At 40.2% G+C, this 27,398-nt stretch overlaps 1 protein-coding gene across 11 annotated transcripts in view; it reads left to right on the top strand.

Moving 5' to 3' along the window:
- Positions 1-27,398, top strand: part of FREM1 (FRAS1 related extracellular matrix 1) — a 183,984-nt gene that overhangs the window by 105,845 nt on the left and 50,741 nt on the right. For 6 of the 11 annotated variants that reach the window (XM_053656310.1, XM_053656308.1, XM_053656306.1 and 3 more), the window contains exons 20-25: positions 2,205-2,427; positions 5,147-5,291; positions 8,408-8,549; positions 11,155-11,350; positions 15,342-15,606; positions 23,588-24,002. In XM_053656310.1, coding sequence (XP_053512285.1) covers positions 2,205-2,427; positions 5,147-5,291; positions 8,408-8,549; positions 11,155-11,350; positions 15,342-15,606; positions 23,588-24,002 — 1,386 coding nt within the window. Of the gene's footprint in view, positions 1-2,204; positions 2,428-5,146; positions 5,292-8,407; positions 8,550-11,154; positions 11,351-15,341; positions 15,607-23,534; positions 24,003-27,398 lie in introns of those variants that run through there. The other 5 variants (XM_053656312.1, XM_053656311.1, XM_053656313.1 and 2 more) reach the window with 5 other exon arrangements.

Below are 27,398 nucleotides of genomic sequence, written 5' to 3'. Positions count from 1 at the left end.
TTTGGGCAGGAGGCAGAGAGGAAACAATGCCACTTGCTTGGCTCTCACCTCACATTCCATTATTTCCTTCAATTCCCCCAAGCAGATTGTGCCCTTTCAGGTGCAGATTCCTGGGTGGGTGGGTTTGTGTACCTTCTAAGATCCCATGGGGGCTCTCCAACAGACTCTCCTGTAGGCTGGGAGTTTCTCACACCACTACAACCCCCACAGATTTTTATAGCCAGAAGTTTTGAGGCTTTATTTTCCCTGCTGAAACCCTGGGTTGTGTGGTCTGTTTCATTCTCCAGGTGTTCCTCGCAGCTTATCTGCATGTGAATGTGAGAAATCCCGTCTGCCATCTGCTGCCTTGCCCACCAGGTTCACCGGCCTGTATGTCCTCTCTGCCTTGGCTTTCCATCTCTGCCCCTCCTACCAGTCTGGATGAATATTTCTTCATCCTTGGTTGTTGGACTTCCATGCAATTAGAGTTTCTGGCAGTTCTGTTTGTGTTTTGTTTTTAAATTGGTTATTATCCTTTTTTTGGTTGTGCAAGGAAGTGAAGCATTTCTACCTACACCTTTCTTGGCTGGAACTCCTTAACTGTGTTTTTTTGATTGAGAAGGTAGGGTCCATCACAAGTATGCCACTCCAGGCCAATAAATTAATGAGTACTACCTCAATGTTCCTTATCAGTTGAGAGAAGCAGTATGGTGAAAATGGCCACAGCTGTGGAGAACTGGTGATTGGCAGCTTCATCATGACAATTCACCTGCTCTTGCATCATGTCTCATGTAGAGGTTTTTGGCAAAATATTAAATCACCTAGGTGACTCAATCTCTCTATACCCCAGATTTGGCACTCTGTATCTTCTGGCTTTTCCCAAAACTACCTTTGAAAGGAAAAAGATTTTAGACCATTGACGAGATTTAGGAAAATATAACCGGACAGTTGATGGAGATTTAAACAAAGTATTTTGCAGGGTGTTTTGAACAGTGGAAGAGATTCTGGGAGAACTGTGTGAGGTCCCAAGATGCCTACTTTGAAGGGGACTATGTACAGTGTTTCTTCTGTCTTGTGTCTTCTTCAATAAGTGTCTCTATTTTTCATTTTACATGGCTGAATACTTTTTGGACAGACCTTGTATATCTTTCAAGGCTAAAATGCCCACTTAGCCATAATGACATTCCTGATCTCCTCTTCCCTTTTTACTTCTTGTGTAGCCATATTTAGTAGCACTGGATATTTTCTTCCTTGTGTTATAATTATTGATGGGTAGACCTTCATGATTCCATCTAACATTGATTCTTGAGAATATTTGTATTTCCCACAAATGTCACACAGTGATATTGCAGATTTCTGATAAGTAAATGTTAAATTGATATGCTCTTATTAATGATATCTTACTATATTTCAAAATAGAAAGCAGAAATATTTCTATTTCTTTGTTCTTATTGTGAGAAAAAGAAGATCAAGAGAGCTAAGTCCTACATCAAGTTCTAAATGACTAGACCCTACATGAGATAAAATGCATTGCATTCCATTTGTGCTTAAAGGAGTAGAAACCTGATGTGAGGAGTGAGTGGAGGAAGGTAGTTCAGGAAAATTAGAGATGTGAGGGCTGGAGAGAAGTGAGGGGCCCAGAATTAAAATGTACATTTCCTATCCAGAAGCACCCTTATCAGTTATTGATTTCCATTGAAATACAGAAGTTTTTAGTGCAATCACAAAAATTTAAGAATACCAAGTACCCCCAGTGTGTATAGCAGATATATGTGCCATTTCTAAAACAGAAACGCAAGAATTACAAAAGGAACAAAGTTCAGAGGGTTAAAGGGACAGATTAGGATCTGAAGGTGAAGGGTCCATCTCAGTCAGTTTTACAAGTGAACTTCATGGTGACTTCCAGAAAGCAAGCATCTTTTGGTTGCTTTCCCCTGCCAACTTTTGAACTATGAAATTTTACACACACCCAGTATCCCTCATCTGTCATGGACATAAAATGCTTTGAAATCTTCAGTAAAAATGTGAAAGAGATTGAATAGATGTGTTCTTATCTTCTAAGGTTATGTTAAACCAGCAAATACTTAGGACTCATAACACACCAATCTCATGGAAAATTTGCAGTAGGATATCCTAAAATTTTTCTTTTGAGCCACTGGCCAAAAGAAAGACCAGTTTTATTTTGCATGCAGCTGACTTTTCCAACTTGCTGTCTGTTTTTGTAGGTGTGTGAAGGGCAGATGAAAGAGCTGGATGCTTCCATCATCAACGCTGCTGACCTGGATGTTCCCAGGGACCCCTTGCTGTTCAGCATCACTCAGAAACCACGTCATGGCCTCCTGATCAGCGGGGCATTTAGCAAAGACTTTCCTCAGTATAATCATCCTGCCAGCCCTGGCCAGAAGCATGAAATTGTTTCCAACTTTTCCATGGAACTTCTCAAGAATGGTATATCATGTTTCACTTTTGTTTGTGCTCGATTCAATAATTTAACCCAGAAAAGATAAAAATAAATCAGAGAAACAGGAAGTAAAGAAATGGCATTTATCTACTTTATTCATTTATACCTCAAGGGTTTTCTCTTGGCTCTGGATTAATGTAGGACATGAAGATCCGGCTAAAGATAGTGAGTAATTAAAAAGAAAATAATATATTTTCTTCCACTTTTAGAGCATCAATAAAAATGACATTTGTGATACTTGGTATTTTAGCTAAAGCTTTTAATGTCATATTAAAAATTTCCTTTTTCAAAGCATTGAGATCATGGAACTAAATTTGAAGAGATTTGTCTGCCAAAATTTCCACATTTGAAACAAATATAGAACCATATATAATAATTCATTGCTCTCTGAGAAGAGAATTTCCTCTTTAAGGAAATGAAACATTGAAACAGTAGTAGCCTGAATTACATTTTTAATTCCTCTTATTTAAAAAATGATATAAACCCATTTTCTCTATATAAAAATACTTTTAAATATTTGAGAAAACTGTGTGCATCAAGAATCACTGCCTGTTCTCACTCTCCTTCCTGTCTTCATGTAAGCTTCTGCTTCCCCAGCCTGGAGGGTCCTTCCCCCTCCTTCACCGGGCATCTAGACAATACTGTGTCTTCAGAACCAGTTTCCTATTGACCTCCTCTGTGGAGCCCACCGAGACACTCCAAACCATTCCTTTTCTGTGCTTCATCTTAGTACTCAGTCAATAGTTCTTACTGGTTTTCCCTTTCCTCAACAGGAGGGCAAGGTCTCTGCCACAAGGTTAATTTTGCAATAGTTGTGCAAGTCATCTCATGTTTGAGGCTCAAAGGCTAATTCTTATATCTCTCAGTTCTTCTCAATTGCAAAGCTATATATTCTGAAGCTTAAATGACATTACCAAATCAAAACATGTGCAGCAAATAATACAATTTGTTGTTACATCATTTGTTTCCAAATTTACAACACAGGAAAAGGAATAATTCAAATTTTACACACACAAAAAGTCAGTTCTTTAAAAATAACATTTATGGTAATGTTAGGTTAAATAATTATACACCTATTGTATGAAGTTTAACTATACAGTCATTCAAAGGAAAAATAAAATTTGTTTATATAAATTAATATTTTGGTGACATTCTCAGAGATTAGATTTTCACTTCTATGTTATTTTTGGTTCTATTATGGCTATATTTTTCTTAACTTTAGTATGTTCTCTCACACATTCCCCAACCCCAAGAATATAGAACTCATAAATCTGCTAGCATATTATATAATCTGTTTGTTATTAACTATTTTAAATATCTTTTAAATTTTTAGAATATTAATAAAAAATCTAGTTTGTGATGATTACAGTTTTTCTTTTAATGGACGTAGTACATGTAATTTTATATAACTGTCTTCAATTTTTAATACACGGATAGCCTTTAATTTCTTGATAATACTGGTTACATATCAATAAACATATTTTACAGATATTTATATAACGTAAATCTGGGGGCACATCTCTTATTTTTTTTCATAAACTTTTATAATGAAATGACCTGGCAACAAAAGATGAGAATTTAGAATAGTTTTAGGGAAAAAGGGCCACAACCACCATGTGTATAAGCACGCCTATTTCCTAGTCAGTCACCAAGATTGGTTTTAAAAACCTTTGCAAATTTGGGAGTCAGTAACAGTCTCTCATTATTATCTTGATTTGAAATTCTTAGATTTTGAGTAAAATCGGAACAATTTTAATGTTTACTGACCATATATGTTTCACCTTTTGAGAATTGCCTGATAATGTCCTTTGCCCATTTTTTAATCAGTTCATATTGATTTATAAAAGAACATTAAATATTGTTTTATATTTTTGTCACATGTTACAAATAAGGTTTTTCATACTTTATTTTCCTTTTCATTTAGTTTTTAAGTACAGAGATAAAATTGTGAGTCCTCCAAAACTGTTCTTCTTTCTCAACACTGTTTTGGCTTTCTGGGTCTCTTCATATTTCCATATGGAATGCTATATGGGTGTCAAACTCATGTTCACCAGGGGCCACATCAGCCTTGCGGTTGCCTTCAAAGGGCTGTATGTAATGTTAGGACGGCGTAGGTGTAACTGCTCCTTAACAGTGAAGCGAGAGCTCAGCGCTGCTGTTGAGTAGAAACAAGGCGCCAGGAGGTTAAAACAAGGTGGAGGGCCGGGTTCAGCCCCTGGGCCTTGTGTTTGCCACCTGTGCTATATAAAAATAGTTTTATATTATTGCTATATTAGTATAGCTATATTTATGCTATATTAAAAACAGTTTTATACCTGAAGTTTGATACATCTAGAATTTATTTTCATTTTGACTTGAGGTAGGGCAGGAATCTAATCATAATTTCCCCCATGTAATGAACAATTTTCTGTTTCATCTGAGCACTGTGACACCATTGTTCTCATGTAGTTTACTAAGTCATATGTCCTTTTCTCACTGATTTTAACTAAGATTTTTATCAAATATTGAAGTTTTTAAATAGGAATTTTTAATCAATGAAGAGGATACTTTTACTTCATAAAACAGTTTAATTTCACCCCCTGTTGCACTAATTAATGATCTCTTGCTAATACCAATGGCATAGAAATTAAAACAATTATCTGACATGTTTTGAAATTGTCCAATCATGAGAAAGATTTACTTCCTCTCTTTTTCCCTTTCTTCCAGGAATGAAGCTGATGTATGTGCATGATGACTCAGAGAACCTTGCTGATGACTTCACAATCCAGTTGTCAGATGGGAAACATAAGACACTTAGGACCATTTCAGTAGAGGTCACCCCAGTCAATGACGCGAAACCAATGCTGACCAAGTAAGCTACCTGAAAAGAGTCCCTTTCAGATTCTTTATAGAATTCCGAGGTCTGGAAGGCTAGGTGTACATGTAGTGTGTGTCCTCAAAGAAAAACAAGTGCTCGCTTGCTCCCGTCTACCACAGTTTGTCCAACCTACCCAGGTACCTAGAACTTTATTTAGTACAAAGGCTACTTAACGTAACTGCTCCTTAATGATTCTCAAACGAGCCCTTTAATTATTTTGTTTTCCTCTGAAATATCTATTTAATTGTAAACAATAAAGAATGACTGAAATACCATATAAAATGAACAGTGTATTAAATATTTAAACATGTGCACACACATGCACCAAACTGCAATTAATATATAGATCCAACTGAAGTGTGATAACATTAACTGCAGGACATCCTCACTGTGGATCTGGTCCAACTTTTTGCTAAGAGTGGCTGAGGGAAATGTACAAATACCACTTTCTTATCATCTTGGTATGTATTTCATTGTCCACCAGTCTGCTACACTGTTCCCTATGAATCAATAAGCCCCTGTCCACCTAATATCAAAATAATCACTTTTTAAAAATTCTGAGCCAGTATTATTAATTGCTTACTTTCTCCATATCTTCCTTTCTAGTTGTTCAGAGTTTGATCATAGGGTATGATCTTTATCAATTATATTTCTATAGCTTCAGCCATTTCTCTTATTATTGGCAACTGTACAGAAGTGTATGAGGTGAGAGCTTGGTACCTGTGAGTGCCGAGTGTAGAGAAGCATCTGCTCTTTGACACTTTACCTTCACATTCAATGTGCAGCAGTGAGAGGCTTGAGGGGATAGTTTTTATCAGGAAGTGAACAACTTTCTAAAATTGAGTAAACTCCCAAAGTTTCCTCCACTTTGCAGAAGAGAGGACCTCAAATAAGTCCCTGCCAACTCTCCTGCTATTCCCTCATGGGCCACCAGCAAGGCCCTTGAAAAGCATTATGGGAAATACTGATGACAGTTTTTTGGAGGACTGCATCTCAGACATTAGTTTAACTAAGTGTGTCCAACAGAAATTTCTTCTGTAGGTGGAATGTTGGATTGGTATTTCTTGATCTGTTTATAAAATGAAAATATGAAGGATATTGCAGTGTTATGAGACCTCCTTTCTGAGGACCTCACTTTACCTAAGAGAGAGGGAAGGAAGTAAAAACTGGAGCTTACTAAGTGCTTACTGTGTGGCAGTGTATTGGATCCTTTCACATATATTATTTCCTTAAATCCATCAGCATGGGGAGAGTAGGAATTATTTTCCCTACTAAAAGAACAGATCAGACAGATAAAATTAGTAAGACACTCACTCAGTTCTGTCTGGTTTATATTTCTTGCTAAGCTCTTGTTATTAAACTTCCTGGGATAGCTTCATCTACAGGATCTCCAAATCTCCTTTAACCCTGCTTCAAAATTCCTCCTTCCGCTCTCTCTTTTTTCTCCTTTCCTTCTGCCCTGTGGTGAGGAAATTACAGTCCCCCTTCTTTTCCTTCCATATGTATCCTTGGGTAAATCACATCTTGCCTCCTCCCAGAATGTACTCCATGATATTTTTTCTCCTGCATTTCCAATCTCTCCCTTTTTATTCTTTCTGTTAACAAAATATAGGGATAGGGTTAGTGGTTGAGAGAGCAAATTTTGGAGCCAGATTGCCTTGGTTCAGCCACTTACTAGTGGTGCAACCCTGAACATGTTACTTAACCTCTCTCTAACACTTTGCCAACCCCTTTGTAAATCGAGATAATAACACATACTCTTTATAGGGTTGTTGCAAAGATTAAATGAATTTAAATATGTAAAACTGCTGACAAAATGAGTTAGTGCGTAATCAGAGCTCATAAGTGTTTGTTACTATGATTATTACAAGCAGGTATCCTCATTCTCAAGCTACAGAGGTGGCTCAGTTCCTCACTTACTTCAAACTACTTGAAAGAAGGGCTTGTGCTCACTCCCTCCATTTCTGTCCACTGTCTTCCCCCCTCAGCCACTTTCTTAAAGCTGCCCCCTTGATTCCTAACCAAATCCAATGGCTCTTCTATTCTTACTGGACCCTGTTAGACATTTGACACCATTTCTTTGGTATTACTTTTAGATGCTGTGGTAGAAGCTTTTGGATCCCTGGATCACAGCCCTGAGCCCCCCTGTGATTGCAGTGTGGCTGGGGTGGCATGTACTCTGTGCACTGTCACGGCCCCCCTTCAGGGCCCACAGTGCCTCGATCCTGTTCTCTGCCTCAGGGCTTTCTCTGAAGTAGCAGTGATTCATCCAGCCCACGTTCAGGCACAGCAGACACACTCAGCGGGCAGCCCTCCACCTGTGGAAGCTGGTGGATAAAATATCCTAGCCTCCTGCTCTTCAGTAGCGCAGTCTGAGACTGTTCACACTCTTCTTCATAGGATCCTAGCAGCTCTGAGCCCCGTAGTGGTAAAAACACCCTTTGTTGCCACTTCCTCCTTCCTTCACTCATTCCTCACTCCATCTCCTGTTCCTGAAAGCACTTCCCAAGGAAATTACCTGCAAACGTCCTAGGGTCTCTTTCAGTGTAATTCAGACTATGACATACTTTCTTCTCTCTCTCTGCTTCTCAGTGAAAGACATTGTGACAGACATTTTATTAGGTCCTTTCCATATATTATCACGCAGAGGGAGAGTCACGTAGAAGGCTACCGATTACCTAGTATCAGCAAACTCCTAACAGTATGTTATAAAAGGCGCCAGAACCCCTGGTAAATCATTTAATCTCTCTAAGTTTTTGTCTGTAAAATTAGTGCGATAATACCTGAACCACTTCATGAAGCTGATGTTATATGAAATAAAATATTAGAAACAAAATATTTTTATAAAAATAAGTTATAGCATAAAATTGTGAAGTTCTGTATATAAACAATTAGAAGTATGTAATTACCTCATACCACATTCATTATGGCTAATTGTCTTTTAGGACTTTAATGCGTAAAGAAAAATGAGAGCCTTTTGCATGAGTCTGACTCATCATTTTTAATACTTTGGATACTGGACATTATTTATCCCTGAATAGTTGAAATTGGAAACTGTAGTAGCCATGCCTTCTATTTTCACATCAACCCAGACATCTTCCTTTTTACAGGAAGGCCGAAATCACAATGAGCATGGGCGAAACACGTATTATTTCTAGCGCTGTTCTTTCAGCCACAGATGAAGACTCACCCAGGCAGAAGATTTACTATTTATTTGAAAGGCTTCCCCAAAATGGGCAGCTTCAGCTTAAGGTTAGTGACCTTTTTACCTTCATGTTTTTCAAAATAAATATAGCCAATATAAATTTTCTCAAGACACAGATTTCTGTAACCGAGAGTTACAGTTATTCTCTAATTCTATTCTCTAAGTTATTCTCTAATAGCCACATTTTGCCTAAAAGTAGAAAATTTAATTTTCCCAGTTTGGGGTTAACTCACACTATTTAAAATTTTCTTACTCAACTCAGGGTAAATTCTGCCAATGTCAAGGTTCTTCACTGCTCTCTCCGCACGGAATTGCACCTGAACTTGAGGGGGCGGAGGGAGTCTCTTGGTTAAGAAAGTTGTCTAGTTTCTGATGAGAATCTTGAAGATATTTTTACTCCCTCTGGATTAAAAAGATTTTTAATAGACTTTGTTTTTAGAGCCATTGTTGTGAATATCAATAAACTGGCTTTAAAGTTTATGTAGAGAGGCAAAATGCACAAGATGGATACATAGTATCAGAGGTGAAAGAAGTGGAAGGGCTGACAGTGGGAAGGCAGCACCTGCCTTTGAGACTTGCTGTAAAGCTGCAGTAATCCAGACAGGGTGGGTTTGGTGAAAGAATAGACAAATAGTTCAGTGGATCAAAGTAAAAATCCCTCCAAAAGATACATATAAATATAGTCAATTCATCTTTGACAAAGAAGCAGACTCAATGCAACGGAGAAGAAAGAGTCTTTTAACAAATGCTTCAGACTGTGCTCGTGATGCCCATCACAAATTACAGATCAGTCACTTGAAAAGGTCACTTGAGTAATCTGACTAAATGTTTATTTGAATTGTGGATTAAGGCTAGCAACAAACACCACCAACCATCCCCAATGTGATTATTTGGCTGAATGCTTGACTTTGAATGTCATGTAGACACTCCTCCAAAGGCAGCAAGGATTCAGAACAGCTTGATTGTCTTAAATTGTAGGTACCATAGAGAATCAGAGTGAAGAGCAATCACTGATTTAAATTGAGGTACAGCTGTGTCCTTATTTCATTTCAAAGAGTAATGAAGCAGAAAGGCAGTGAGAGCTCACACATTTGGGTGGCTTGGGAACTGACATGTTTTGGATACGAGGACGTCCAGATGGGTCCAGGTTCCCGGTGTGGCACCGTACAATTCTCTCCCAGCTCTTTTGTGGTTCTCCAAGTCTCTGCAAGGCCAGGGACCAAGACTCTAGGCATCCTGAAATTTCTCCAGGGTTCTTGTTTTCTTGTTGACTTTCCTTAGTTTCCCCACCGTGCGTGTGACTCTTTTCTTCCTCTTTTGGGCTTGCAAATGATTTTGTCACATCAAAGGTTACACTTGGGAATGTGAGTGGGGAATAAGTGGAGATGAGAGAGAACAAAATCTTCCTGGGAAAAGATTACAAAGGAAAAAGTGAAATAGAATTACAGGATGTCCAGTTTAAAACCTGAAAGAGAATCTGTTTTAAAAATAAATATGCAAATAGATCTTAGAATGGAAGCAATGAACCTAATTATTACAATATAATTAATTTTTAACCTGTGAGCACTAGAGCAGAACATACCTGTGTAGAAATATCAGATGTACAAAAATAATTAACAGATGAAATTTTACCAAAAAAATGACTAAATGGGAAGCGGTAACACGATGAGAGAAGGACAAAGCATTTTTGCCAGGAACTGGGAGTCTGGGGAATAATGTGTCAAGAAAAAAAAAAGAATGACTTAAATTTCAGTTGTAGTCTCTTAAACCAGACAGGAAAACTGCAAGATATCACATGATAAATTTTTAAGATGACATTTTTCTTGAATTATGTCAAATGACTTTTATGGTTTATTCTTGGGGAAAGCTATGTGTTTTGAGAATTACAATAGAATTACTAATTACATACAGATTTATTATAATTACAGTTTGTAATATTCTCAATTGTCAGTGCCCCCTAGAGTAAGAACCTCTTTTAATTGAAAATACCACAATTTCTGAACTGAATTCTGCACAAAATATATGCTTAACTAAATTGACTTTTAAAAAACAATTCTGAAATTTGCAATTGTACTTTTTGCTGACTCAGGGTATAAATGTAAAGAGTAATAGAGAGCTTGATAATTTTCTTTGGGCTTTAGTAAGGCTAAAAAATGTGTAACAAATAAGTACATGCATTCTATTTTTGTTTTATCTTCTTCAGATAAGCTCTATTACAAACAAATTTGATAATATAGGTTTGATTAATTGTACAATGATACAAACTAAAAAAAAAGGAAAACCCCAGGTGAAACACATTTAATATTTAAAGAATCAATTCCAGCAGCTCAATTACCCACCTGCTCTCCTTAATTAGAATATTTAGTCTGCTATGATTGCTTATGATAAATACCTTGGAAGCAGCATTGCTGTTGAATTGCCACATGACTTTTTCAAAAATCTTTTGGCTGATGCTGTTTTTTCTACAAAGTTTTAAATTGTTTTAATATATTTCTATGAAAGAAAAAAACAGGAAATGATGAAAAAATTGAATCTGGAGTTTCTCTGAACTCTCATTATATTGGAGGTGTTCAGGGGATACAGAAAATGTCCAGTAACACGACTGGAAAAAAGAAGAAGCATGGGCAGCTGACTGATTCTGGCACCTTTCAGACAGGGAGGGACTGGGTCCCGCTCTACCCTGGCATGAAATGCACTCAGGAGGAAGTGGACCTGAACCTGCTGAGATACACTCACACCGCAGCCACGGATTCCCCAAACCAAGACAGTTTCACCTTCCACCTCTGGGATGGCGACAACAGGTCACCTGCATTTGACTGTCAGATCACTATCAAGGATGCGGGCAAAGGTAAAAGCATCTCTACCAATGTTTGCTGCGAGCGACTTTTATAACCAGAATAGCTCTAAGTTTTCTCTTTCCCTCTCTCCCTTTTTCTTTCTCCGTCTCTCCCCTCCCTCCCTCCCTCCCTTCCTTCCTCACCCAAGGACCCTTTGTTTTTCTTTGCTTTTTTAGAGAGAGAGGAAGGGAGGGAGAGAGACATTTCTATGAAAGAGAAATGTCAATTGGTTGCTCTCTCATACAACACTCAACCAAGATTGAACCTGTAACCTGGGCATGTGCCCTGACCAGGAATTGAACCTATGACCCTTTGGTCTAAGGTAGGCCGCTTCAACCAACTGAGCCACATCGGCCAGGGCCTTCTCTTCTTTTTTTTCCTTCCATTCTTTATACCCCAAATTCCATAATTTGTGATTCAATCCTGTGGCTCCTCATCTACGCTGCCTAGGGTCTATGAGGTTCAGTGTATTTGTTACTTTCAGTATTTCAGAAGGCCTCGTGGAAATACAGCCTTATCCACAACATGGTTGCATGCACTACTTTAACTGTCACGGTGTTGTGCTTTAAGTAAAAATTTGACAAATCAATGTGTTTTATCTTCAGAAACTGGATTATTAGTTGAAAATGGAGTTTCAAAGGAAGAAAGAGTATAAGCAATAGAGAGTGTAAGCCCTTGATGCCCAGCTGCCCCATACTGCAGCTTAAAGATTTCATGAGGGGGATGAGAATCGTGTTTCATTCCCATGTAGAGTCCAGGATCGACACATTCCCAGGACCAAGCCCAATCTTAGATCCTTAGTGCATGCTTGATTGACTGAATGCTTGCTTTTTTTTTTTTTGCCTTGGCTGCCAGGAACCTCAGAGCTAAATTGGATGCTTACGTGTAGTAAAAATTTTACTTCATGTGCATGGTAGTTACAGTTGTCCTAAATCTTTTAAAACAAACTTTAAGTCTGCTTGATTGATTTTTTAAAAATATATTTTATTTATTTATTTTTAGAGAGAGGGGAAGGGAAGGAGAAAGAGTGGGAGAGAAACATCAATGTATGGTTGCCTCTCATGTGTCCCCTACTGGGGACCTGGCCTGCAAGCCAGGCATGTGCCCTGACTGGGAATTGAACCAGCAACCCTTTGCTTCACAGACTTGGGCTTAATCCACTGAGCTACACCAGCCAGGGCATGATTTTTGAGATGTTTATTTTGAGCTCTATAATAATATATTTTTACTTAATTTGTTTCCTGGTTGTACAATAAAAATGTGTTGTGTTAAGATGTCTAACAAATGACTCCTGGATAAGCTAGGTGTTTCTGTTTCATATTACTCAAAAGTAAGACTTGTTCATGATAAGTATGTGTCCAGGCAAAATATAATACAAGTAATATTAGGGCAGACAGCTAATGTGTTAGGACAGACAGTCCTTACTGCCTTAGTGTAATGCATTCCTGGGGAGGGGGTGGGCTGGAAGGGGGTTCTGTTCCACACAGCCACCTGGGAACTCTTTCTGGCTAGAGGATCCTTCGTCTCTGAAGGCCTTGGAGTCACTCTAAAGGTGAAATATAGAGGAAAATGAGAGGATTTCATTGGTGAGGCTTGGAGGTAGGGTACCTGTCTGTCTTCCACATGTCCCAGTGGCTGCTTTGCAATAGCATTCTACAGAAACTCTAGCTGTAAGCCCAGGAAGAAGAGGAATTGAGGCTGGCAAGTGCCTCAGTAGTCTGCCTCAACCGACATGTGATCATTTTCTAAAAGGATTAATGACTACATTAACTTATTAACATTGTCCCAAGTTCCACATTTATTCTCTTAATTTCTTTTTACATTGTAGTGTTTATATCTGTATAGCTTTATATTCTTATTTATTTACCTAGTATGAGTTTTCTCAGGTTGCAACATAACTTTATAACCATAATTATTCGTCTTGAAATAAAATTACACTGAATTGTTAGACTGACTCGCAACCCCATGATTTGCATTTGGGTTAATTCCATTAGGGAGCTGTTATAAATAATGTGAGGTCCTCCATTTGTGCTGTGCCTTCTGATTTGCCCAGGGGCCACAGTGGTGTGGGGATCTTTGAGAAGTTTAGAAGTTATGGTCTATACTTGACCCTACTCCATACTTTGCCATTAACAGTGTTGAGAAACTGCACTGAGGCAACACGGCTCCTGTTCCTCCCTTCAGATTCATTTTCTGCTCCCGATGAAGCTGCTTGTGGGTGATTTTTGCCCCCACCTTTGTTTGGCCTGCTCACTGCTTTGATGTGTCCATCTTGACTCCCTCTGAAGTAGGTGGGGCTCAAGTTTTGATTTAAAGTTAGATGGTCATTGGTTTGGCTTTGGACTCTAGTTGTATAGAATGTTGAGTTAAAAGCATAGTGTACCAAAAACTTGATCATCTAAACCAGGTTTTCTCAATATGGGCCCTATTGGCATTGTGGGATGGATAATTCTTTATCGTAGTGGCCGTTCTTGTGCATTGTAGAATGTTTAGCAGGATCTCCGGCCTCTATGTGCTAGAAGACAATAGCGCCGCCCAGTTATGATGACCAAAAATGTCCCCAGACCCCCAGACATGGTCGCATGTCACCTGGCAGAGGCAGAACTGCCCCTCAGGAGGACCCCTGGGCTAGAGCTATGTCTGCTTGATGTTTTGTTCTGACTTTTTATAGCCTCATGGGACAGAACAGCTTTTCAAAATTTTATTGACCTTTTGTATTTTTTAATTTGAAATTGGTTTGGCATTTCCTTCACCCACAGTTCCTTTTGAATATTTACATATTTAGTGTTGAAGTATAAGAAATCCTTGTATATTCAAGAGAGGAAACAAAATAAGAGAGCGTTTAAGTTTGTGCTCAAGTCAGATAGCTTGAGTACAGATTCTAGCTTCACTTTTTATTAATTGCATGATAATTAACAAATTAGTTAGCATTTCTCTACCTTAGTTCCCTTATTTATAAGCTGGGAAATACCATAATACCCGACCTTACAGTGTTGGTGTGAAGATGTAGGAGCCCTTCGGCTTGTACCTGGCATATGGTAGAAGCTCTATATTTTAGATGTGATTATTTTTTAATGAACAAAATTGGATTATAATTCTTAATTTGTGAAACACTGCATCATTATTCGTCCATGTGTGACCCACTCTGCTTCGCTCATTCATATATGCACTCATACATTATTCTAAAAATATACAGTAAACACCTGTGCAGCCACCATACAGTTCAAGGACTAAGATATGAACAGTAGTCAACACCTACCTCTGTTCTCTTCCCACCCTCCACCCCAAATTTTGTATTGATTATTGTCTTAATTTCGTTGATGGTTTTCTGGGAAGTCCTTGCCCACAGAGCTGTTAGTGAGCTGTGTCTGTTGCTGTGTGTAGCCGTAGTTCATCCATTGTGCTATTGTGTTAGATTTATTTGCACGAATAGTGTACTTACATACTCACTTTTTGAGAAAGTGTCTCCAGTGTGTTCAGTCACAAGCTCTGCTGCAGTGACTTTCCTGGCACATGCCTCCCGGTGCAAGGGCGTGCACTCCTCTCCACGACACAGCTGGGGCGGAATCCCTGGCTCAAGGACTTTGTGACATTCAACTCTTTACAGAATCATGCCGGATTGTGTACCAATCCATTCTCCTGCCAGGATCGTATGAAAGATTCTCTTGATCTCCAGCCTCTTCAATACTCAGCATCATCAGATTTCTCCATTTTTGCTAATCAGTGGGTTATGAGATGGCAACTTATTGTGATCTGGATTTATATTTCCATGGTTATTGAGATTGATTGTCTATTTATATTTTTATTGGCCGTATGTGTTTCCTCTTCTGTGTAATATCCTCTCATAGTTTTTGCCTAATTCTTTCATTAATTATAGTTATATAAACCTTTCTATACCATGTTAGTTTTGATTTCTACACCATTTAGCATTTTATTTTTTACCTTGGACACTGTGTTTTTTAAAAAATTGGGTCCTTGACCACACCCTCTTCTGCCCTGTAGGTGATATTGTCATCCTTGCAAAGCCGCTTGTGGTGCCCAAAGGCGGCAGAGGTTTTTTGACGACCACCACTCTCCTCGCTGTGGACGGAACAGACAAGCCTGAGGAACTGCTCTTTGTCATCACCTCCCCACCGCAGTACGGCCAAGTGGAGTATGCCCACCATCCTGGAGTCCCCGTTACAAGCTTCAGCCAAATGGACCTAGCAGGGCAGACAGTCTGCTATGCACACAAGAGGAAGGCACCTGTCCCCAGGGACACATTCAGGTGAGCCCTCGGGAAATGTTTCCAAACCCCTTCCCTGAATTGGTGCTTAGAAAGACAAAAGGCGGGAAAAATGAATCCTTTCCAGCTCTGGTACATCTGCGTTCCTCTTCTACTGCCTCTCTGTGTAAGGGCGAAGGTGTCCCACTGAAGTGACAGCAGCAAGGCGAGAAATCGGGGCTTGTTTAAAAATAAACACATAAGCAGATTTAAATGCAAGCTGTTCTACAAGGGGGAACGTGAAGACCTGAGGATGCCGTCTAAGGGGAGACAGAAAAGGAATTCGCCACTTTTTTCAGTATGTTTTCCTATATGAGGAAAGGTATTTACTAGTAAACATTTGGCATAGGCAGATCCTGCCTGGTGACACAGTGTGTTGGGTGAACTGTGTCATAAATCACGCTGTCATACCGTGGGTCGCGTTTCCCCACAGAAGCAGTGTTGTAATTGGGGGCTGTGCACCTGTTCAAGGATTGTGTATCAAATAAATCATCGGGATGAATAACAATCTGGTGAAAAGGCAAAGATGCGACATTAATGAAAGTGTCTGTTCATTTAAAGCACTGAAATCTGTTTCCAGTCACATAAAGCAGGATAAACTCTAGAGTGTCTATCATCTAGCAGTTCTCAAAGCTGGCAGAGGCAAAGTCCTTGATAGAAATACATGTCTTCAGGGCTAGGATAAGAACCAAAAAGTCCCGGCCTAGCCTTTGGGGGAACTACCGTACACATCCAGCCGTGAGTTTTAGCAATTAAGAAGGAGGCCCTGAGAGCGGTGGTTCATCTGTCGTACGTGCAGGGATTCTGAGTGATTTTCACCATGTCAGAGTACAGCCTTCAAAGAGTGCTATCGAATAACATAAATGGAGTGTGCTTCTGTGTTCTTCAGTGCTTTTCCCACAAACTGGTAGAGTGTACCAACACACCCGGGTTCAAACACTACTCCCATACATTTTTTATCTATCTAAGTTCAAGATGTCTGCTGTGATCAACACTGTTCAAAGGTCAGTAAAATGATTTTTTCTTGCCTTTTTAGCATTTAGAATTAAGATTTTGGATCGTTGAACTGTTAAAACATCCAGGGAAGTTGGAACTCATACCCTTTTTTCTCTTGACAAATGTCCTTAACAAGCAGATAATCATTTGATAATCATTTAATTAATCAATATCTTCATAATGAATTCACTTTTTTAAAATATTTTATTTATTTATTCGAGAGAGGGGAAGGGAAGGAGAAAGAGTGGGTGTGTTTACGGCCGAATTCACTTTTGAATGTTGCTAGTCACCTACTAAATAAAACATGAGGCATGGGGATTCCTCTCGGCACTGGCTCTTCTGCCCGAGAGGCAGTGCGGTGTAACTGTGGCGGCGCAGGCCTGGGGGCAGGGGCGGCATCCACCCTGTGGATGCAGATAGAAAGCACAAAATAAGGATTAGCTGCTATTATTACTACTATCGTTGTTGTCATTTTTCATTCTGTTCTTTCCTTGGCTCCCTTTGACCTCCAGTTTTTATAACACCAGGCATAAACTTAGGGGAGGAAAGAAGTTACAACGAAGATTGTTCTCCCTGCCACCCGCACCCCCATAAGGGGAAGGAGTAGTTGCTCCTTGGTTTAATCCGTGTGTGTCAGCCTTGGCTCCTAATTTTATGCTTGTCTCTAGACCTCTGCTCTCATTTATTGCCACTCTGCACAGTCAATACTCACCAGAGAGCCTATTGAAGACATTAATAACTTTATTGATGAGTAAATACATAAAGATGTTCAAAAATGAATGTTAGGTATTAATCAGATGGTGGTGGTGAACTAAAAATGAAAAACAATATTTTCACATTGGGTGATACTGTAAAACTTTCCTAATTCACATCTATAGGAAGTCTTACTAGATGGTACTTTAGAAATTGTTTATCTCGGGAACCCCTAACTTTCTAGATTCACAGAGTTACCTGTGAGATTTATCAAAATAGAAATTCTTGGGCCTCACTGCAGAGAGGTGACTTTGGTAGGTCCTGTCTAAGGAATGTGTATTTTCACGAGCTCTCTAGGCGGGTCTAATGCAGTGGGGACTGGCGGGCAGCGACCAGCCCAGTCCACTGCTCTGAGTACTGTGTTCTGCGGTTTTAAGGATGCCCTCTCAGAGTTTTCCCAGAGGCAGAGAATGAAGGGGCTGAGTTGGTGGTGCCCTGGCCCCTCAACCCAACTTACTAATAGGGCTTTGTTTTGATTGTTTGATTTTTGGTTTGTTTTGTATATTGGACTTCTGTTTTTAAAGTATATTTTATCGATTATGCTATTATAGCTGTCCCAATTTCCCCCTCTGTCCGCCTTCTGCCCTGTACCCCCCAACCCTCCAGCATTCCCCCCACCTTAGTTCATATCTATGAACTAAGGAATGTGTATTTTCATGAGCTCTCACACAAAGAGTTGCACATGAGTTGCACACAAAAGTTTTTTGACTTCTTTGTTTCATGTGCCATTCTCAACCTCTCCCCTGTCTATTTTAGGACTACCAATTATGCTTCTTCTTCCCTGTACCTTCCCCCTCCCTCTTTCTCCCCTCCCCCTCCCCACTGAAAACCCTCCATGTGATGTCCATTTCTCTGATTCAGTTGCTGTTCTAGTTGTTTGCTTAGTTTTTGTTTTCATTTTTTCAAGTTCAGTTGTTGTTAGTTGTGTTTGTTGTCATTTTACTGTTCATAGTTTTTGATCATCTTCTGAGCAAGGTTTTCTTTGAGCAAAAATGCCATGGCCTTATTTCCCAAAGTGTTCTTTGTGCTGCCAGTGATAGAATAATGCAAAGTAAGACAGGCTGGTCCAGGAAGAAGAGGGGCCAGAGCGAGAAACTACTCCTTCTAGTTTTCTTCACGCTCTGGGTGGCTTCCAGAGGGAAGTCTCGGGCCTGGGCTAATCTGTCCTCAACAGCTTTTCAATATTTACTGTTTTCCCTTTTTAACAGAGAGAGCACAGGCCTCAGGCTCCAAGCTATTGGGCAACAATATCCAGCTAGAATTAAAAAAAAACCAATATTTTCTTATATGTATTTTTGCAGTATTTATGCTGATTAAGTTTTTAGTAGTTGAAATGTTTCCTTTTAAGTGCATTTATTTAAGTAAAAGAGTGAGTTAGTATGAAGCAAAGTATTAAGTAATAAGAGTACAGTTAATGTAAGAAAATGGTAAAGATTGTGAAGGTAATGCTGGAATGACTCAAGATTTGGCAACAGATCTATAGGGAGAAAATAAATAACAAGGGTTGAGAGCAGCGATTTCGTCCATTTATTTGCATGTGGGAAAGACAGTGTTGCTCCAACACCTGCAGTGCATCAGGCAATGTTCTAGACCCTTTCTGCACATCATTTCCTTATACTGCCACCTGGAGTGAGATGGTTTATTCCCATTTTATGCATGAGAAAACAGGGTCTATCAGGTGAAGCAAGTCACCTAACAGGAAATAACTGAGAATCAGGGCTGAATTGGGGCTGAGATTTCATTTTGGAGAGTTCTTTCCATTATACCTCATTGTACCAGTGATTTGTGGAAAATCTGCACATGTGCAAAGGAACTTCCTCACCGTGTCATTCTGATGTTTGGCCAGAAGTTTTGCATATTCATAATGGAAGAGCCCAGCATCTGCCTGAGACCCTCGTTCTAATCTCGTCACTCCCCAACCCAATCACGGACCGCTGTGCTGTTTGTCAGGTGGCGCGGAACCAGAGCTGAAAGCCCGTTTTAATGAAAGTGTGATCATTGTGCTTTTTAAAAATTAAATCTCTGCAACTGATCTAATCACCTAAATTTATGTTGCTTGCTGTTAAATCTGGCAAGAAATTTGGCTGGGTAGAAGAGATAAATTCTGTGGCAGAGGATTTTTCTCTCTCCTCTTTTCTAATGTAAGGTATGGCAGCATTAATTAAATGGGGTGAGGGGGGAGTTTAATGATCAGATTTTACCTTCTGCAGAAATATTTTGCGAATCATAAATTTCTCCAGCATTGTTTGGTGCTGCTGGCCTGGAAGAAAGATTTGGCAGCACATTCTAGGACAGATGACACCAAGTGATTAGCAAGCTGACTTCAGCTCCTGGCAGGCGTGCACTAAAAGAACATGCTAATATCCCCCATTTTGACATGCCGGCTGGACTTTTTTTTTCCCCCTGAGGAACTGGCTCTATTTATGATTCCATTTTTATCCTGTAAATGCCATGACAGATGGCAGATTCTTCAGCCAGCTCTATTGCCAGGAAATGCAGAAAGCTTGAAAGCACCATGGTAATGGTGAAATCAGACCAGGCAGGCACCCAGGCAAATCTGAGAGTCATTTCCCAAATTTTATGAGAACAATGGTCATCTTGGCTGTCTTTTTTCAGGGAAGTGTAATAAAGGAAATTAAACAAAATAGACCCACAGAAGGAGCTGCTACCTTGATACCACCGACTTCCTAACCTTGGGACGGGTGCCATTATAGCAATGGCATTGTTGTTTTAAAAGTTGAGGATATGTTTGGAGGGTTTCTTTGGGGGGAGCCAGGGGAGCCTTTGGGAAATTATCTGGTTAGCCTTTGCAGACGTGAACAGCGCCGACCTTGTCGCATTTGTTCTGCTAGGCTGGCTTTGTCTGGAAGCCAACCATGACCATTTGTCCTGTCTGTCTGTCTGTCTGTCTGTCTCTCTCTCTCTGATAGTGTTTCTCTGCCTGTGAGTAGTTTGCATTGTTCCTCATGAAAGTGAATGATGTGTTTGATCAAATCATGTTTAGAAATTGCATCCTTTTCACCACTGGCTTATTAGCTTTAGGTTGGTTCAGACAGCTGTCTCGGTGTCCCAGCTGGGAACACTGGCCTCAGTAAACATATTTCTTTCTCCTCTATGGCCCCTGCCCAGCTCGCCCTCAGTCCCATCTGTTTCTGTCAGGCAGCCCATTTCCAATGTGGTCAGATCACCAACATCAGGTGGAGAGGAGTGTAAGACCAATGCCTGTATCCTAAGACAACTTCACAACAGGTCACACACTCATAGGTAAATACAGCCATCCTGAGGCTGAGCTATGCAGACTGGTCGGGTGTTGTCACAACTCAGTCTCCAGAGAGAACAGTCAGAATCAGATCAGCAGCGTGGCTACCTTTGGCTGAGCCCCGGCAGTGACTGGAGCACCCACTTACCTCCTGGCTCCTGAACCCTGCTCCCACCTGCTTTCCCCTTCCTTCTCTGCAGGTATTTGACAGGGTTTAATGGGGCACGAAGTCTTTAATCCCACAATTAATGCTAGTACTGAAAATATGTGCCCCTTGGCTTAAATTTGTGCTCAACTATAAATGACTGGCATAAAGTTCTCTGCAAGAGCACTTTTGATATAGAAACCTGGTAGGGAATGGAGAACCACTTTATTTGTGAAGGAGGGTAAAGTGGGAGGCATGAAACAAGTTTCTGGGTGGGTAAAGTGGAAAAGGGGGCAATTGGAAGCATTGGGAGAACACCTAGTCTCCTCCTGGTTTTACCTCGAGTCAGATGATAGGCTCCCAGGATGACATGTGAGAAAGTAACAGGAAAGAACAGAATGAAGTCATAATTCCGTGGACAGCTTTCCCTGAGGAATAGACCATGGTCTGTAAACCTGTCACTTGATCTTCGACATGGTCAAGGAGACTAAGAAGTAAAAAGTTGAACACAGGTATTTTTTCTGGGTGTGTTTTTTATTGACTTTTTAAAAAGAACTGATTTTGTAAATACTTCATGATCCAGCAATAAAATGACCCCATTTGTTTAGAAAATATTTATCAAAAACTCAGCTTTACAAAAGGAAAATTGATGGTTTTATTTTAAGGAAGCAAGGTGATTTTGCTCAATCTACAATTCCAAAGTTAATTCAATCCCCTTATTCACACTGTAAAATAATACTGTGGGGAAAAAAATAACAGAGTATACTCTTTACAAGTCTGGGTGTGTGAAATGTTGAGGTTGGCTTTGTTTATTATATTTCTCCTAGCATTTTAAACTTTTTGGACATAGATTACTTTATTTTCCTTGTAGGCAGTCTTATCAACTGGATAATTAAAAAAGCTCCAAAATTCTAGCCCAGCCTCCAAAGCAAAATCTAGGTCAGCCAAACTCATCTCTCTTCACTTTTGGTCCAGCTGCTCATCCCCCCAGCCCTGTGCCTCGGGTGCGCTGCACCTCCTTGTGCTCACACAGCCTGGCTCCAGGTTTCTTCATGTTCAAGAGCACAGCAACAACCCTCAGACCTTGAAGGGCAAAACATGTTTTGCAAAGAATACAAAAGTTGTTAGTTAAACTTGTCAGATTAGTAAAACACATATAAGCCCCATTTCTTCTCTAGTTAAAAAAAGAACCTCCAGGGCGGGGGGCAGGTGGAAGAAGGTAAAGGGGAAGATAAATGGTGACAGAAGGAGACTTGACTTTGGGTGGTGAACACACAATACAACATACAGATGATGGATCATAGAAGGGCACACTTGAAACCTATGCAATTTTATTAATCAGTGTCACCCCAATAGATCCAGTACAAATGAAAATAAATAAGTAAAATAAAATTAACCAAAAAAAATCAAAGAACCTTCAGAGAAAATTCTTATATATGTAATGTTATAGTCAGCTAAAATTATTTTTAGAGGTTTTTACACTTATGAAATCTAAGAGTGTGTACCCCATGAATATTTCTAGCAACTACAGCACATAGAGAGAACCTGATAGACACGACTTCATGATTATTTTCAAGTTTGGGGGGCCTATTGTGAATTTGTCAATCACATTTTGAGAGTAGTGACTTTCTAACTTGTTTGAGTTTTAATAGTGCATTTTGTTTGCTTAATTTCATGATATTCTCAATTCCCCTTAAAATACAAATTACACATTGAAATTTTCTAAAGATCATTTAAATTAGTTTTATTTTGAGATTTGCAGTGGTGGGTGTAATGGGATTTGTGATCAGTATAATCAGAAGCACATGCTGGTATCCCAAACTCAAGACTGTGAGAGAGATTTTATTTATCTTGAATTTTTATCATTTCAGCTTTCTCTTTACAACTCTGCAGCGGTGCGCAGATACCTACTCTGGCCCCGTGGTTTGCCAAACCAGCATTTGTGAATAACTCTGCAAGGGCAGGAGGTGTGGGCTCAGACACCCAAGTTTTAGTCCCACTTCTGCCTCCCACTTGCCTTAGGATCTCCACCACATTTCTGAACCTTTCTGCTATAATTTTCTTTTTTTTTTTAAAGCAGGGAAGTAATGTTTGCTTTAAAGGAAATAAGGATTACTTGTCTATCATAACTCCCACATTCCCTGTAAGAAGCAAATATATTTCAGAAGCACAAGAAAAAGTAAGCGAGCGGAGCATCGCATGATATTTCCCAGCTGGGTGGTATATAGTGATCATTCGGTCCATCTTTCACTTTGCAGAAGGTGGAAATGAAGCCCAGGAAGGAAAGATGAGTTAGACGTGATCACATGGCTAAGTAGTGTGACCTCAGAAAATATCCCACAAATATATACAGCGAATTAGCCAAATTCAGCTGACTCAGCCCTTGATTGAATTGGCCTCCAATGATCAGTATTAAAAGCTTACCTTATTCCACAAAGAGAATACAGTTGCAAATGTGTAACTATATAAAATGAGTGATCTCTTCAAACTCATGCAGTGGGTCTAATTGGGCGTGAAATTCCCACGTGGGGCAAGGCACTATGCCGAGCCCCGACACACCAGAGAAATGTCACTGGGCGCACTTGCCTGCTCCTCCACGAGAGTCTACCATCAGTGTTAGTGGGAACATCTTTTAGGCATGGAATGGGCAATTTGTGTGTTACCCAGTGACGTCTTTAACAGAACGGTGTGCTCCTGAAAGACTGCCCTTGATTTTTCATTTGAACCCAAACAACATATCCTCTAGTAAAGGTGTGTGTTGTTATCATTTCATTCCAGTAGATGGTGACACCAGAATCCATGCTGAAGGCTGCCTTGCCTCTCTTTGCCAGATTCATTGTCAGCAACGGACTGCAGACCAAGCACGGGGTGTTTGAGATCCTGCTAGAAACTGTGGACAGAGCCTTACCCGTGGTGACCAGGAACAAGGGGTTGAGACTGGCCGAAGGGGCCACGGGCCTGCTTTCCCCTGACCTGCTGCAGCTGACCGACCCTGACACTGCCGCGGAGAACCTCACCTTCCTTCTGGCCCAGCTCCCACAGCGTGGCCAGCTCTACCTGCGGGGGGCAGTGCTGCTCCGACACAACTTCACGCAGCGGGACGTAGACAGCAGGAGTGTGGCCTACAGGCACTCGGGAGGGGACTCCCAGGCCGACTGCTTTACTTTTGTGGCCACAGACGGGTCGAACCAAGGCTTCGTTGTGGATGGGAGAGTGTGGCAAGAACCCGTTTCATTCACCATCCAGGCAAGTATGAGAAATGCACAGTTCTTTGCCACCGATGTGCAGAAAATAACTTTAAGGAAAACTATTTTCTTTTTTCCTTCGAACATGTACTCTGTGTCTACAGTGTGCTTGGCACCGAGCAAGGCGCCAGGCATATCAGCGTGAATGAAACAGATGTGGTCCCTGTGTACAGGTGATGATCGACCTTAAGAGGCAGCGGTAGGTAATATAGGAAGGAACAAAAAACACAGGCCTTGGAGTCTGACACACCTGGGCTGGCACTTCTGCTTTGCCATTGATTAGCTGTGTGACCTTGGGAGTGTTCTTTTACTCTCCTGATGCTACTGTTCCTCTTTGTGTTGTGGTGAGAATGAAACGAGAGTAGGTATTCGCTGCACCAGCGTATTGCCTGAGACGTATTAGATTTTCAATATCTAATATAATATTGATACATATCTATTTATATCTAACATTATAACTACTGTTATAATATTTAACTATACTAGTATGATGATGCTTACTGGTCCATGTCACTTACTGTCATTTTAATGGTTTTGAACTAGACATATGGAAACCAACAAGGCAGCGTCAGTGCTCCATGGGTAGTAACAATGAGGGTGATATTCACAGCAGCTGTGGTTTTTCTGGACAATAAATGTAGGTCAGACCCACTTTACATATCTTCTTTAATTCTCATTAAAAAAATCCTCTGAGGAATATGTTATCTCCATACAATAGATGTTCAGGAGTTAAGTAATTTCTTGAAATATACATAAAACCCTCAAATCTTTCTGTCCCCAAAACTGGTGTCCTTTCTACAGCCCTGTACTGCCACATTTGTGTTGACTATGGTGATGATTCTAGGAGGGCATAATGTGTTTTCCATTTTTCAGTCAAAACACATCAAGCGTGTCTGGCTGTCAAAGCCTCAGATCCACTCTTCTTGGACATGGTCCACCCTGTTCTACACACTTCCATCAGCAGCAAGAAAGATGTATCTGCCTCTTACTTCAGAATACCTTCTGATTATGCATAATAATCATAATTTCCCCTTGCTTTTCTCTTTAGTCTCTGTACTAGTCAGGATTCTCCAGGGAAGCAGAACCAATAGGATATATATATATATAGAGAGAGAGAGAAAGAGAGAGAGAGATTTATTTTCAGGATTGGCTCACACATGTCACATGGGTCTCACATGTCTAAAATCTGCAGGGCAGACCGACAGCATAGAAACTCCAGCAGGAGTTGGTGTTGCAGTCTGGAGTCCAAAGGCAGACCTGGGGGTAAAATTTCTCCTCTTCAAGGGACTTCAGTCTCTTACGGTCTTCCACCAACTGGATGAGGCCCACCCACATTCTAGTGGGTGGTCTGTCTTACTCAGAGTCTACTGATGTAAGTGTAGTCACACCTGAAAAATATCCCCTCAGCAACACCTAGACTGGTGTTTCACCAAGCAGCTGGGTGTCAGAGCTCAGCTACATTGACACATAAAATGAAATATCATCGTCTCTCTGTAGCTGGGATCTGAGTAGAAGTGTGGAAAGTCCTGAGCACATAGAGTGGGTGCCGGAGAAGTCTTTGGCACTAAGGCAGTCCAGCAAATGTCATGAAATTGTGATGCATTGGGAGAGGAGAGAGGGTATTGATGTCATTGGCACAGTATACAAGTGCTTTGTGCGTAGTAAAATTATTGTTTTACTGCTTATTCTATTTTTATTGTTATTAGTTTCATCTCACTCTTCAGTCGATTGCAATTTTTTTTATGGACTTTTGACTCCCCACACTAGGTAGAAAAATGTCACTGTATTCTCCAACCAGAAATAATGTTCTGAGTCTGTTGGCAGCAAATTTGTAGCATTTGTCAATTCTGCATGTGAGCATAGGAGTTCCTCTGCTCTCCGGAGCACAGAAGGAAAGCAGGTAGAGTTTGAAGAAAGTACTAGCTCAGGTCTCTTGCAATACCAATACTCATCTTAAAGAGTATGGTTACCATGAGAGAATTATCTTTTGGAAGTTTCAAAATTTAGTGATAGGAAAATGTTGGATACATGATATAAAATTTCTTTCTCATCAACAGCAGAAGGTTTCACCCTGGCTGGTGTGGCTCAGTGGATTGAACACTGGCCTGCCAACTGAAAAGCTGCTGGTTCGATTCTTAGTCAGGGCACATGCCTGGGTTGTGGGCCAGGTCCCCAGTTGGTGGTGTACAAGAGGCAACTGATGGATATATCTCTCACATATTGATGTTTCTCTCCCTCTCTTTCTCCCCCCCTTCCCCTCTCTGTACAAGTAAATAAATAAAACCTTTTTTTTTAAAAGTACAAGGTTTGAGCAAGGAATGTAAAGGAAAGAATAAACAAATGGGATCTCATCAAAATAAAAAGCTTCTGCGTGGCTAAAGAAAACAGTAATAAATTAGCAAGACAACCAACTGTATGGGAAAACATATTTGCCAATGATACCTCAGACAAAGGTTTAATCTCCAAAATATACAAAGAACTTACATGACTCCACTCTAAGAAGACATCTAACCCAATTAAAAAATGGGAAAAGGACTTGAACAGACACTTCTCCAAGGAGGACATACAGAACATTCAGAGACACATGAAGAGATGCTCAATATCGTTAGCTATCAGAGAGATGCAAATTAAAACCACAATGAGATACCACTTTACACCAGTCAGGATGGCTATCATAAACAAAGCAACAAACAACAAATGTTGGAGAGGTTGTGGGGAAAAGGGGTCCTTAGTTCACTGTTGGTGGGATTGCAGACTGGTACAACCATTATGGAAAACAGTATGGAATTTTCTCAGAAAAATAAAAATCGACCTGCCTTTTGACCCAGCAATTCCACTGCTGGGATTATATCCTAAGAATCCTAAAACATCAATCTCAAAGAACCTATGCACCACAATGTTCATAGCAGCACAATTTACAATAGCCAAGAGTTGGAAGCAACCTAGATGCCCATCAGTAAATGAATGGATCAAAAATTGTGGTGCATATACACAATGGAATTCTATGCAGCAGAGAGAAAGAAGGAGCTACTACCCTTTGCAACAGCATGGATGGAACTGGAAAGCACTATGCTGAGTGAAATAGGCCAGGTGCTGAAAGACAAATACCAGATGATCTCACCTCTAACAGGAAGCTAAACAGCAAAACAAACAAGCAAGCAGAAAAAAAAACAAAGACACTGAAATAGAGAACAAGGGGATAGTAACCAGAGGGGAGAAGGAAGGGAAGTTAAGGGGAAAAAGGGGGAGGGATTTGGAGGAACAAATAGGTAGGACACAGGGACGAGAACTAAGGGGGATGGGAGTGGGAGGGAGGTGGGGAGCAAGGGGTGGGGGAGGCTGGGATGGGAAAAATAGACAAAAAACTCTACTGGAAAAATAACTAAATAAAATTAAT

The sequence above is a fragment of the Artibeus jamaicensis genome, unplaced genomic scaffold (genome assembly GCF_021234435.1).
Source record: "Artibeus jamaicensis isolate MK-2021 breed Jamaican fruit bat unplaced genomic scaffold, CSHL_Jam_final scaffold_1964, whole genome shotgun sequence".
Classification (NCBI taxonomy): Eukaryota; Metazoa; Chordata; class Mammalia; order Chiroptera; family Phyllostomidae; genus Artibeus; species Artibeus jamaicensis.
The sequence above is the reverse complement of the archived record's forward strand: the minus strand, read 5'-3'. Positions and strand labels throughout refer to the sequence as shown.